The 13,868-nt window shown below is 40.2% G+C and overlaps 1 protein-coding gene across 1 annotated transcript in view; it reads left to right on the top strand.

Annotated features, from left to right (window-relative positions):
- The window catches only part of LOC110098838 (serine/threonine-protein kinase PCRK1-like), a 22,471-nt gene extending 9,297 nt beyond the window's left edge, over positions 1–13,174 (top strand). Inside the window, exons 3-5 of the mRNA XM_028695732.1 lie at positions 3,248–3,499; positions 4,372–4,494; positions 12,286–13,174. Of these exons, the coding sequence (XP_028551565.1) occupies positions 3,248–3,499; positions 4,372–4,494; positions 12,286–12,789 (879 nt within the window). The 3' untranslated portion in view covers positions 12,790–13,174. The remainder of the gene's footprint in view (positions 1–3,247; positions 3,500–4,371; positions 4,495–12,285) is intronic.
- The last annotated feature ends 694 nt before the right edge of the window (positions 13,175–13,868 follow it).

The raw sequence follows: 13,868 nt of genomic DNA, 5'->3' as shown, positions 1-13,868 counted from the left end.
ATCTTGAATTTGGCTGAAATTTGAGATCTCGTAGATTTAGGTTTTCTTTGGGCTCTAGCGGCGTCTAGAGATTTGGGAGAGATCGATCCTCCTCTCGAATTGAGGATCAATTGTATCTTTGCTATTTTCCTTGCAACTACTAGTAAAATACAAGTCTTTTCTCTGATTTTTCTGCAGTTTTTCCCTGCTTTCCTACTGTTTTTGGCTGTTTTCCTGCTGTGGACAGCAGTTTTACATTGGATCTACTTGGTTTTGGTGAGAAACACTTGGAAATCCAAGTGTTTCCTATCAGTATTATTATTTACAAATGATTTGTCTTGTCTGTTTGCAATCAGGTAACATTGATTGCATGCAAACTGCGTTTTCTTCGAATTCCTTGAATACATGTTAATTAACAAGTCATTGTGTTCACGGCATGTCAACCTCCTTTACTTGCAAAAAGAATAGTGAATTTGCTTGCATGATTGATACAAATAATACACATCAACTACTATCAGTAATACATGGTTTGCATTATTTGTTAAAGGATTTTGTGCATTTGCTTGCAATTAAATTACACATTATCCTTGATTCCTGCTAATCATTGCTTGCAAACAAATTATGCTTGGAGTTTTTTCCACCACAAGTCCCCTGCTTGCATTTATGTTCATTTCAATGACCAAGACTGTTATTTAGCATTTGTATTTTTATTGTGATTGTGCATTTATCAGTTTAAATTCCACTTCCTTGCTTAGTTTAAGTTTTGTTCCCTACAATTTTGCTTAAGTCTTGTTCATTGTCAGTTTGAATTTTGGCAGCCTCCAGGTGTCTCTCCTATTTAGGGGAATGTTTGGGAGTCTAGGCTTACCATCACATCAAGAAAGACATGCATGATTTGTGTAGAGCGACACCACGACCATGATCTTCTGCCCCACCACGCTAAGAAAGGCATGCTTGGGTTGCAAGAGTACTTGCGCGAAACTTTTGCAAAATTTTCCCGTCGGCTTGAAAGCACATACAGGTACTTAGGTTTTACCCCTCTATGCTAAGAAAAGCATGCACAAGGCTCACTGCAAGCGTTGCATCGAGCTTTCTCCCACCGCACTAAGAAAAGCATGCATAGATGGTCTGCTCGTTGCACCACAAGCACCGAAAATGGGATTTGGGGGTTTTTTGAGTTTAGGGAGTTTATACCTTGCACAAGAGGAGCGACGACGACGGCGGCAAGGGTACGAAGGACCAAAACACAATTTCTCTCTCTCACACACTCTCTCTCTCTTTCTCTCTCTTTGGAATTCCTCTCTCTTTTCTCTTTTTTAAATCTCATTTTCCTCTTTTTTTTTACAACAAACTAACTAGAGAGATGAAAGAGCTTAGAGACAGTTGGATATTCCCTGATATAGAGAGAAAGAGGTATGGCTGTTTGGATGAACGTTGGAGCTGGAATGGACTATAGTTGCTGCAGGTTTAGGTGGAGATGACTATAGAGGTCGGCTTGCAGTTGTAGTGGGCTGCTGTGGAGTGAAAGTCGCTGTTGGGCTGGGTGAGGAGAAGGGATGGTGCTAGTGAGGTGTTGAGAAATGTGAGGGATCTGCTGGTTTGTGTTTGGAGAAATGGTGTCTTGAGTGTTGAACTTGGAGTGCTTGTATAGGTGACTGCAATGGCAGGCGGAAGCTGCTGGTTGGGTGAGAAATAGGAAATAGGAAATAGGAAGAGGGCTGCTGGGTTTGTGTGGTTGGAGGTGGAATGGGCTGAATTAGGTGTTCAGGATGTTAAGGGGAAGAGGTGTTTAGTGGGCTGTTTGTGGGTTGTATGTGGTTGCAAATGTTGAGTATTGGGCCGCTGTAGGTAGTGAGGTCTGTGAGGGCTATCGGATTGGGGAAGAAGAGATGGAGAAGTATACTGTTTGGGTTTTGTGAGTGCAGCTGCAGGTAGAGGAGTTTACAGGCTTTTGTGGTTTGAGGGAGGAGATGAAAGATGTGAGACTTGACCAGGAAGGAAACAAAGAGGTGTTGATCGCATGGAAAGGGCTCCCCGAATTTGATGCTACATGGGAGCCATTTGAAAGAATGAAAGATCAATTTCCTTCATTTCACCTTGAGGACAAGGTGAGTCTTTGGGAGGGGAGTAATGTTAGGCGGGCCCATCCGGTCCTTACTTACTCTAGGCGGGCCCCACATGGAGTTAATTCAAGGGTTGGAGGGAAAATTTGAATGGAAAGGGGGGGAAATTTGAATAGAAGGGCTGTTTAGGGATTTTGTATGGGGATGAGAGTTAAAGAGGGGGAAAGGGGGGAATTAGGTCCTCATCTTGAATTTGAATGAAAAGTTTGAGATCTCATTGTGTGCTTGGGCTCTAGGGTTTGCTAGAGACTTGTGGAGAGTTGTTCTTCCTCTCGAATCGAAGAACGTTGTATCTTTCTTTGTTTTCTTGCATCTACTAGTGAAGATCTTGCTTCGTTTCTCTTATTTCCACTGTTTGGTGCAAAAAAATCTGCTGCGAGGGTGCTGTCAAACTGCTGGGACAGCAGTTTTTAGGAGAACACAAATCACCATTAGCAACAGAATTTAGAAGGAATTTTAGATCTCGTAGGTCTACCTTCAGAAAGCTTCAAATCTTGCACCATATTTTTATTTATTTTTTCCTATTTTTCTTGTCAACAACTTTGACAAAATCATCATTACCAACTTGCATCACATTCATATCATAATCCTTAGTTTGGTGACTGGCTTGGTTGGGGTAAGGTTGGCTTGATGTTGCAGTATAGATGGCTATAGGGCTGTTTGGAGGGCTTTGTAGGAAGCATGACAGGAAGAGGTGGTTGGATGAGTGAAGGGTGGTTGCTACTGTTGGAAGAGTTGGCTGTGTAAAACAGAGAAGAGATGGGGTAGGTGGCTGAAGTTTGGTTTGCTGAGAAAATTTAATATAGATCTCGGCCACTGTCTAAAGGTTAAAAAACTAAGTACAAGGGATCTGCTTTGTGGTCTTGCATATTTGTTCTGCTTGATAAGTTGATATCTCAAAATTCTCAACGCTATTTCTTGAAAGAAAATTTTAAGGCTACTGAGGTTTCTCACACCATTTCACTGAATAAGAATATTTCTTTTGGTTTTGCTTACTAAGATTTATAGCTACAGTAGATTTGTTCATTTCTGCATTGAATAAGAAGCAATCCAAGATAATGTCTTTCTGTATCAGTTATCTAATGAAAAAGATAAAAAAAACCTTGCCATTTTATTTGTTGATCTAGTTTTTACTCCAATTCCAGGGACATAAGACTGAGGTAAATGTTTTAGGAGCGGTTGAGCATCCAAATCTTGTGAAATTAGTTGGTTATTGTGCTGAAGATGATGAAAGAGGAATTCAGAGACTGCTTGTTTATGAATATATGCAAAATGGAAGCGTAGAATATCGCTTATCTCCAAAAGTATCTGTCCCTCTTTCATGGGCCATGAGATTAAAGATAGCTCTTGATGCGGCTCGTGGTTTAACATACTTACATGAAGGGATGGAACTTCAGGTACTTTATTCCTTTCTGTGTATCTTATTTATATCTTTATATTATGGTTTCTCCTGATTTTCCTTCAGGAAAATGAGGAATTTAAGTCAGTTTTCTTCATAAGGGAAGCAAGTATATGATTTGCTACATAATCTTGCTGTATTGTAGTCATGAATTTGAGCTGCTTGGTGGCTGATTATTTGTTTATATTCTGAACTTCCCTGACATGATTCAACTAAAATGATGGTATTTGTAAAATGATCAGAAGTTGTTAATATTTCATTTTGAGAACTTCTGTGGTTGAAGAATGTGGAATTCTTGAGATAGTACTTTATTCATTTTTTTTGAGATGGAATGGGTTTAGATAGGAAATTTGAAGGACTTTAAGTATTTACATATGTCAAAAGTTCTTTATATAAGGTTTTATTTAGGACCATTTTCTTACTGTTTTTTAAATTAACTTACTAGTGTAAAAATTACTATTTTTTTAAAGCAAATTTCTATTATAAAAATTTCTTGAAAGTAACAAAAAAGCAATGACAAAACACTATCCCCGGCTTCGTTTGGAATGGCTTTTTTATTGCTCCTTAAAACAGAGTTTTAGTACAAAAATTTTAATTTTTATACTAGAAAGCTAATTTAAGCAGTAAGAAAGCCGTCCCAAATGAAGCCTATAAAAAATAAAAATTTTGTACTAGAAAACTGCTTTAAGTAGTAAGAAAGCTGTCCTAAACAAAACTCTAAGTCTTCTAAATAGCTTTTTCGCTTTCCAATACTTTTTTGTGCTTTAGTAATCTTCTGAATATTCCTTCCATTACAAAGGACTATTTTTGAGAACATGTATTATTCTAAAATTTGGTTTTCCATGACTCTTTGTGTTGATATATTCATAGATTATTTTTCGAGATTTCAAGCCATCCAACATTTTATTGGATGAGCATTGGAATGCAAAACTATCTGACTTTGGCTTGGCGAGACAAGGACCAACAGAAGGATTGACGCATGTTTCAACCGCGGTAAGTGTAGTTAAATGGTGTTGATTTAAAATGCATATTATACTCTTTGCATGGACGCAATTTGTTAAGCTTTCATTTCCATTTTGGATAGTGTATAGTGGTTTGATGAAATTCCAATAACATGCAAAATTAACGAGTACAGAAATTAAAATAAGAATATGGATAACAGCCACACCAAGAAAGAACTAGACCTTATGACAGTAATGAAAGACTTTCCTCCAGAAGCTGTTATTCATACTTGTGAAGCACTTGAAAATACACATCCAAGTACACTAAAAAATATAAGAAAATTATATTGCAATGCTCTACATTCAATAAATTTAACATGCATCATAGACTGAAGTTTGAAATATGTGTTTCACATCATTTGACTTTCCAATAAAATAAGCTACAGGTTATCCACTTTGACCCCCAATTCCTATGCCAAATGCATGACAGGAAGCAAAAAACCTTTAGTAAAGTTATGCAAGCTTAATATATGTGAGCTAATAAGTCTCTCTTTGTGGGCTCCGAAAATTCGGCCCCGGCCTCCCCGCTCGGTTTTCTTTTTATTCGGCGAGGGGAGTTTTAACGAACTAAGTTCCGAGGTAAATTTTGGAAGGCAGATGGGTTTGTAGATAAGACACTACCCAGAGATTTCGCCCTCATTTTGTGAGGACTTTATGATCTGAGTTCTGGTTTCCTATAGGCGCAAGCCCCTATAGTTAATTACCCCTCCCGATCACGAGAGAGAACTTTTGATTAAGGCTAGTCGTTGATCAGATACATAAAGATACGTGGTATCTGGCATATAGTAGCAATTTTAATGTTTTTGGTGGATTTTCCTTTTGTTTTGTGTTGCAGATTTGGTGAATAAAATTTCTAAACTTATTATTGTTGTGCATGGATGACTAATCTGCCCTAAATTTCTCTGGTTTTAATTGCATTGTTGTGGATGAAAAAAGCATATAGTTGGCTAAGTGTGGGCTACTGGGTTTTGTCACCAATATTATATAAGTAAAAGTTTTATAATTTTTTTTTAATTTTTTGTTATATATTTATAAATAATTGTGTTATTATTATAATATTTAAATATAATAAATATTTATTACGTCATCCGGTTCGACCCCGGTTGAACCATCAAACCTCTAACCCCTCATTCTCCGGTTCATTGACCGGTCCGATTTTCAAAGCCTTGGGTTTAATATTTAAAATAGAAATTTCACCATCTTGCACTTAAAGCGGATGGTGGGGAAATGGATGATAGACCCGATCAAGATCCCATGGTTACGTCATCCTGGGCCATCGTGGTCCCTGGTCTACTTAGTCAGAGGAGGTTGTCGACCCAACCTAACAGAAGGATCCTTGTCGACAGCCATGGATTGCTTCGTCCAAGGGGACCTTGTTGACCTGGGTTGGATGTTTGTCTAAGGGGACAAATTTAAATCCACCTTAGCTAACAGAGGGTTTTGTGCCCTATCAATCATATCCTATTGATTCATATATCAAGGATTTGATGCCAATAAGGAACGTAACGGCGATAGCCATAACCGATATTTCGTGGTGCCATTTGGCGGCAAAACCACTCGGTTCAGAGGGCCCCGGGTCGTAACCGTTTATCCTGCGTTGCCATTTGGCGGCAGACTGCCGGTCAGAGGACACGTACCACATCCTTATCGGCAGGAGACTGTTTGAGAATGGATCCTAATAATATTTTCGACTAGGGATTTGGCTCTTTGTGAGCTGAAGTAGTTTTAAATTTGTCCACCTCGACAAACCGTTGCAGAGGATGGATGGATTTTGCTTTAAGCGTTGAGATGGATAGTTTCATTTTTAAATATTTTAGGGTTTTGGGATTTTTGTGGAGTTTTTTGAATTTTTGTGGGTATTTGGGATAGGGTTTGAAAATATTTGAAATGGACCCCTACGGTTGAGCTTTACATTCAACACGGCCATCATCGGGGTGTTAGGGGTTATTTCCATTTAAAGCTTGAACCTTGTCGACTCTGTCTAGCTGTCGACAGAGGATCGGGCTTCTCGTAGGCTTTGTGCCTTAGTTTGTGAATTTTCTTTGTTGAAGGCCTAATATGAATGTATAAGATAAATATTCCGATCGACTTCGTGATCGCCTATTTATCCGATAGTTTGAACCTTGTCTACTCCTATTTGCGTGCTTAGGAGGATCGGGTTTCGTAGGCCTCATGCATTTTGTTTAGTGAATTCTTTCGATTGTATGCCTTGAAGGCCTAATATGAATGTATTGAAATAAATACATCGGTCCCCACAACCATGTATTTGTTTGAAGGTTCGAACCCTGTCGACTCCTATCGATCCGTATAGAAGGATCGGATTCGAACTTGAAGCAGCATCTCTAGACGTCACGTGTGTACCAATAACATGCTCGCTGGGGCCCATGCGGGTTATGATTAAATTTACCCCTTTAGTGTACATATGTGCTTACAATTTATGGTGCACGTGTAGGGGTTCTTTGAAATATTTTAGTTGTGCAGGTAATTATCATTTGAATACATAACATTTCATTTGAGAGCTTATACACGCCTTATGTTCGCTAGTACGAGTGTTGCGGATCTGGTGGCGGTCTGGTCTTGATATTGACTCCCCCCTTTTTTCATTCACCGGGGTCGGGACTTTCTGGACTTTGGAGTCAATGACCGTTGATTTGGAAAGAACTCCTTTTAGGCTCTTCGATGTAGTGGACTTGTTATTTTCGGTGTTTGTAGACGCCAGAACTGTTTTCTTCTCAAGTATGAAACTAAGAAGAGACTTTGGAACACCAGGAAGTTTGGTTCTAATTTGTTCAAACTTCTTTCTGATTCTGCCAGGGAGTACTTTTTGTACATCAAGTCGCCCTTGTACCCGAAATGCTTGAAGATCTTGATCAACAATGTCGTAGGTGATATCAATACTTATGCCCACAGTGGTTCGTTGTACCTACGATATACCCACTGTTGTTATCCACAAGCGACTTGTATATATTTGCAGGGACTCGTTGTATCCACTATGAGCTCCTAGGAGTATTCGTAGGAGAGTCCTTTACATCCGCATCACATCCACCTTTCACCAATCTCAGGTGGGGGGATGTCTATACTTGTGCCCACAGTGGTTCGTTGTACCTACGACATATCCACTGTTGTTATCCACAAGTAGGTTGTATTCATTTGCAAGGACCCGTTGTAGCCATTATGAGCTCCTGGAATCGTTCGTAGGAGACCCATTATTGCCTACATCATGCCCACCTGTCACCAATCTCAGGTGGTTGATGATTGCACTTGCTTGTAGGGGGCGGATATTCCATTATTGGTCTCCCGTATTACCTTCTCAATCAACAGGCATTTATAGGGATTATTGTAGGAGTCCATGCATCGAGGTCTTGTAGTTTGAGCTTCCTCGTATATAGTTAAGGCTATGTTCTTTGGATATATTTGATTCCAAGTTCAGTTTCATTCAAGCTTGAGTTTCAAACTCAATATGAGTTTTTCAGATTCATTCAAGTCTTCTACTGCCATATTGGGTTCATCCGGATTTGAATTTAATGCTTGCAAATCCAAATTTCACTTGGCGTCGTACAGTTTAAGCTCGAATGCATAAGTTATTGTTGTCCACATCTTGATCTAGTTTTGACTTCAGAGTACAAGTTCAAGTTGATTATTCAGAGTCTTCTGAAGTTTTTGCAGGTACAATTTCATATTCAGATTGACTTGGATTTGGTTCTAACTTTGATCTTATTTCATTTGAATTTGATCTTTATTAATAATTTGAGTTCTGTTCAGGTCCTCTGCTCATGTTCAATCAAGTTCAAAAGTCCACTGCTCTTTCTCATTTAAGTCCGGGCTCTTTGTTATTTTTTTTTGAGTTCAAAACAGGTCCAAGTGTAGTAATATTTCACCTGAAATTTCGGCAGCCTCCCGGCGCTCCCCCGTTTAGGGGAAAAGTACGAGAAAATCAGGCCTTGCCCTCCAAGCGCAACAAAGGCGTGCATGGTAGGTGCCCTCTTTTGAGGACACCGCGGCCGTGATTTTTCTTCCCACCACGCACAATAAAGACGTGCATGGTAGGTCTTTGACGGTACCTGTTACAAGAAAAGAGCAGTTTGCTTTCCCCTCGCCCGGGGATACTTATGAATTATTCCGGCCGCGCAAAGAAAAGAGTACACTAGGCTCACCTAGCCTCGTCGTGTGCGTCGCACCGATTTCCCTCCTACCACGCTCAACAAAGACGTGCATAGGTGGTTTGTCGGCTCGGTGCGCACGTCGAAGCAGGATAGCGAGGGTCGCTCGCTTACCTCGTCATAGGAGTCGCATCGGGTTTCCTCCCACCACGCTCAACAAAGGCGTGCATAGGTGGTTCGCCGGCCCGACACGCTAGTCGAAATAAGAGAGAGACTTTAGGTGACTGTCTGTCTCGTCGTAGGCGTCGGACCGGATTCCCTTTAACCCCGCCCCCCTTCTCTCTCTGCTTATGGGTTCGACCAAAGAAGCGTGAAAGGGACCAAGTTACCTTCATTAGCGGCGGGCTCTCGTTGTGCTTCTGATCGAAATGTATAACTTTCGGTCCAACAGGTGTGGAAAGTCGTCGAAGCAACAAAGTTGCTCAGCCACGAAGGAGCGGGGTCGGACGGCAAGGAGCTGGGGAAGCACGGTCACTAGCTTGAGTTGGGTGAGAGGATCGGCGGAAGGAGCCCGTGAAAGGAAGGAAGTTGTCTTCACAGAGGGCGACTCCCGTCATTTCTTCCGATCCTAATGTCGTAACTTCCGATCTCGCAGGAAATGTCATCGAAGGAGCGGAGTCGAGTAGCCAGGAAGGAGACGATGAGCGAGAGAGGTATTGCGTGCGTTCGTGGAGGCCTACAGTCTCGTTCCCTTCATCTCTTTTAACGACGCACCTGAGTCGTGCACGCGACGTGGGGAGAAGCGATGCGAGGTATGGCCTCGACGTGCGACGAGCGGCGCTGGATCGTGCAACGTGGGGCGGCAGGTAAGGGATTTGATTTTGATTTTCTTTTTTTTTTATATCTTTGTACAAGTCAACACTCTTTCATATGATTGATGACGCGCTCAGTATATTTCATCTATTTGAATTTGTGAAACTCTTGCATAATTTTTTTCCAATTGAGACCAACACTCATCAAGTCTTTCTACCATCTTTCCTTCCTCTTCCACTGCCATATCATTGATCCATATGATTCCTATCTATCTTTGATCCATAAGATTCTTATCTACTCTTCCGCTGTCATATTATTTTTTTTGTAACACTGCCATTGCCAGGTAGTCGACAGCCAGCGTAAAACTTGTTGAATAATCAATAGTCTTGGATGAGAAAAGTGGAGGGTTGTATTAGGTAGTCGACAGCCAGCATAAAACTTGTCGAATAATCATGACATGAATCTTTTAATACATTGTGTTAATGTTAGAGTGTTCCCTAGAAGAGACGCATTGTATGGCCTGAATACAATGAGAAGTGCAAGAGTCGCTGCATCGGCGCCCGTATGCAGTGTTAAATAGGCAAGGGTTCTCATATCATGGACTGATGTAGGCAACAAAGCTAGTCCATGAAACTAAAATTAGGTTAGGATCGTGAAATGTAGGTTCTTTACAGACAAATTAATAAAATTAATTAATATTATGATTCATAGGAAGATAAATATTCTATGCATTCAAAAAACTAAATGGATGAGAGAAGGTTAAGTAGATTGATAGTTTAGGGTTTAAATTTTGGTATTCTGGTCTCTGTTTAAAATTGCGCAATAAGAGGCGTGCCTTTGCGCAATTCATCCCAAAACCGCCTCGAAGCTTACGCAATTCCACCCCTGGCTGTGGCGTACGCCTCACAGGGACTGAGGCGCGCCTCAGAGGCGCAATTGCGCAATTCTTAGTGAGGCGTACGCCTCATGGGAATGGGCCCACCCACTTAAAATGAATGTTTTTTTCTCCTTAAACCCGCACGGCAGCAGCTCCTCCCGAATTTTTCCTACCCGCACGGCTCCAGTTCGCGAAACAGAGAGCTCCCACACGGTCCTTACCCGCCGGCTTCCCTTCCCTCCGCTTCTCCCGCCGGCGCCGCCTCTCTACGGCGAAGTTGAAACTTCCGGCCGCCCTCTAGGAGTACTCCACATTGGATTTTAGGTATTTTTTTTAGTTAAGGGTTAGATTTTTCAAGTGTAAGAAAATCTAGGGTTTATGTTTTTTTGATTGTTAGGATCGTGAAAGGTCGAGGTAGACTAAAAAGACTTGGTTAGAAAATATTAGAAATGACATTTCTTTATTAGATCTAAATGAGAATCTCACTCTTATTCGAACATAATAGAGAAAAATGATTCATGCAGCCAACCCCACGTAGTGGGATAAAGACTTGTTGTTGTTGTTCTTGTTGCCCACTAATCAGTCCATAGACTATTATAAAATTTTATAATATTATTCCCTAATTTCAGCTATTGCACTTCTGTCGCATATCTTATACAAGTTCATATTGGTCGATTTCTTTTTCGCATTATCTAGGAAGCATGCTCTTTACCTTGTTCCATCCACATTGTAAACGTCACAAGTGAATCAATGCTTCAATGAATCATGGAATCTGAAGCAAACTAGCTTTTTAAACGTCTGTGTCAAATTTCTTGATCATTTTCATTTCTTTCGAAATGAATGAAGCAACAAATCTTCCTCAAAATAGGAAATATCGTAAATCTCACTCTTTACACATCAATTTCCCCTTAAAAAAAAAAAGCTTGAATTTGCTTGCGTTATAAATTTGTGAACTAAGCTCAAGCAGGTATCTCCCAGCATTCTAAGACTTTCTTGACTATGAAGCAATGCCGTGACAAGTAATGAATCTGAAGAAACATTCAAGAAGTTATATTTCCAATTTACTAAACAATGCATGTTGAATCATGTATTGTTGTAACGGTTCTTATGTGTTTTTGGATTCAATTGTCTTCATTGGGATTGCCCACAAGTTGAAATGTTTTCAGTTCTTTCTTTGAGGAAATTTATTCAAGAATGAATATTTGATGCTCAAGGTGTTATTATAGAAGGTGATAATTATAATGTTATCAAATTTTTTTCAAAATTTATTTAGTAAGGCAAATGTGGTGGTGGATTAGGGGTGTCAATATTTGACACAACACGAAAACCCGACCCGTTTTCAAACCGCATTGGGTTCGGGTTCCCGGATTCGACCTGTTTGAAAAACGGGTCGGGTTCAGGTTGACCCGACGGGTTGCCGGGTCAACCCGGAAACCCGTTTAAAACGTCTGCCCGGCCGCCCGTGTACCTGTCTGGCTGCCCACGGAGTTGCCCGACCCTGCCCGCCCCCTGCCCGCGAAGCTGCCCACGCTTGCCAGCACGCTACCGTGCGCCCGACAACCCGCCGGGTCGGGTTTGGATTTCCAACCCGTTTTCCTACCCGGGTTGGGTTAGGGTCAATCCGTTTTCCTACCCGGATCAGTTCTGGGTTCGACCCGAACCCGACCCGTGACCCAAAATTGACACCCCTATAGTAGATATCCTAAATCCCAAGGATTTAGGTTTTCTTAGTGATTTTAAGCAAGTTTTATTTCTTTTTTCTAATAGGAAATGTAATAAGTTAGCGGATTTATGTGTAAACTTTTAGCTCTTTTAGATTTTTTTTTGGATGATATTAGTTCTAATAATATTCCTCCTCCTTTTTTGCATTTGTTGAGGAATGTGTGTGTAAGTAGTTGTTTTTTTAAATAAAATTGCTATATGCATTCTCGTTTAAAAAAAGAAAAAAAAAGAAGAAAAGTAAATCTGAAACCTCCAAGAATCAATCTATCAGGTGGTGGGAACAATTGGCTATGCTGCTCCTGAGTATGTTCAAACCGGCCGGCTCACTGCGAAGAGCGACATATGGAGCTATGGCATAGTCCTTTATGAACTCATCACCGGTCGCCGTCCTATGGATCGAAACCGGCCCAAGTGTGAGCAAAATCTCCTGGAGTGGATCAAGCCTTACACTACTGATGCCAAGAAGTTCCACTTTATCCTAGATCCAAGGATAAAAGGGAGCTGCTCAGTGAAGTCTGCTATGAAGCTTGCTGGTGTAGCCAATAAGTGCCTGAACAAGCATCCTAAGTTGAGGCCAAAGATGAGTGAGGTGCTCCAAATGGTGCAATGTATTTTTGATGATGAGAAGACTGAAGCTCTGCAAACTCTGACTCCTGCTACTGAGGAGAAGACGGTGGTGAGGAGGAAGAAAAGAGGAGCAGAGTCAAAGATGAGGGCTGGAGAAGTGAAGATGTTGTGCAGGGGATGGGCGTCAAAACTTGTCAGAGCGAATTAAGGCCTTGTTTGGGACGACTTTCTCACTATTTATTAAAGAAAATTTTTAGTATAAAAATATTAATTATTATACTAAAAAATTGCTTTAAGAAACAGTAAAAAAGTCGTGCCAAACAAAGCCTAAATCTATCAAAACATGCTTTTTGTTTTTGATGCTATGTTTATATTTAGACCTGTATTGCTCTATCTTGATATTAATGTCCTTTCAATATAGAACAATATAGAATTATATAAAGCGAAGAAAGAAATATAGTGCTGAAAAGAATCTGTAATTATCTCCCATGGAGAAACCTGAGAGCCTTTGGAACCTGTATCTGATCATACATGATATGTTGTTTTTGCTTTAATTTTAAATGAAGGAATTAGCAGTGGGTATTTGCTTGCAATCAGGGGTGGAATCAGCCATAATTTTCAGGGGGGCAAACTTATAAGTAATTGTTGGTAGATATGTCAAGAGTCTAAGGGGGCAGCGCTTCCTGGCGGGGTTTAACCTGCAGGGGTTTTAGGAGGGTAGCGGCCCTGGAACGAAGTTTGATTTACTATTTCTCTTTGTATTTGGTTCATCATTTTCTAACAATAACACCTCTATACAATGTGATTAATTATACCGGGGGCAATTGCCTAGATCATAATATTTTAAAACTTTTAGGAGGGGTTGGGGCAATTGCCTAAAAATCATTGTAATAAAGATTAAAAAATAGGTTGAGAGGAACAAATTGCCTAAAGAATCGTATAATAATAATAATAATTTTTTTTTTTTTGGGGGGGGGGGGGGAAAAAATTGCCTAAGGGGGGGGTGAACAAATTGCCTAAAGATTCTTCTATTTTTGTTTTTATTTTGGAGAGAATTTAAGTGGAAGAGGAAACATCATAATAATGCAGTATTTTGCTTTGAACCTTTTTTTTTTGTAAATCAGGAAGGATATTGCTCCTTTCTACTTGGTGTAAGATTTGAAATAGAAATATGGATCTATAAATTTGATTTTTTTTTCCTGTCTGTATTGGAAATTTTCGTATTTGCAGAAAAGACTTTAATTTTACAGTTCATATCTGACGAATGTATTTGTTTTACAATGCACA

Source organism: Dendrobium catenatum, unplaced genomic scaffold (assembly GCF_001605985.2).
Source record: "Dendrobium catenatum unplaced genomic scaffold, ASM160598v2 fragScaff_scaffold_670, whole genome shotgun sequence".
Taxonomy (NCBI): Eukaryota; Viridiplantae; Streptophyta; class Magnoliopsida; order Asparagales; family Orchidaceae; genus Dendrobium; species Dendrobium catenatum.
This window is presented reverse-complemented; position numbering and strand designations above follow the sequence as displayed.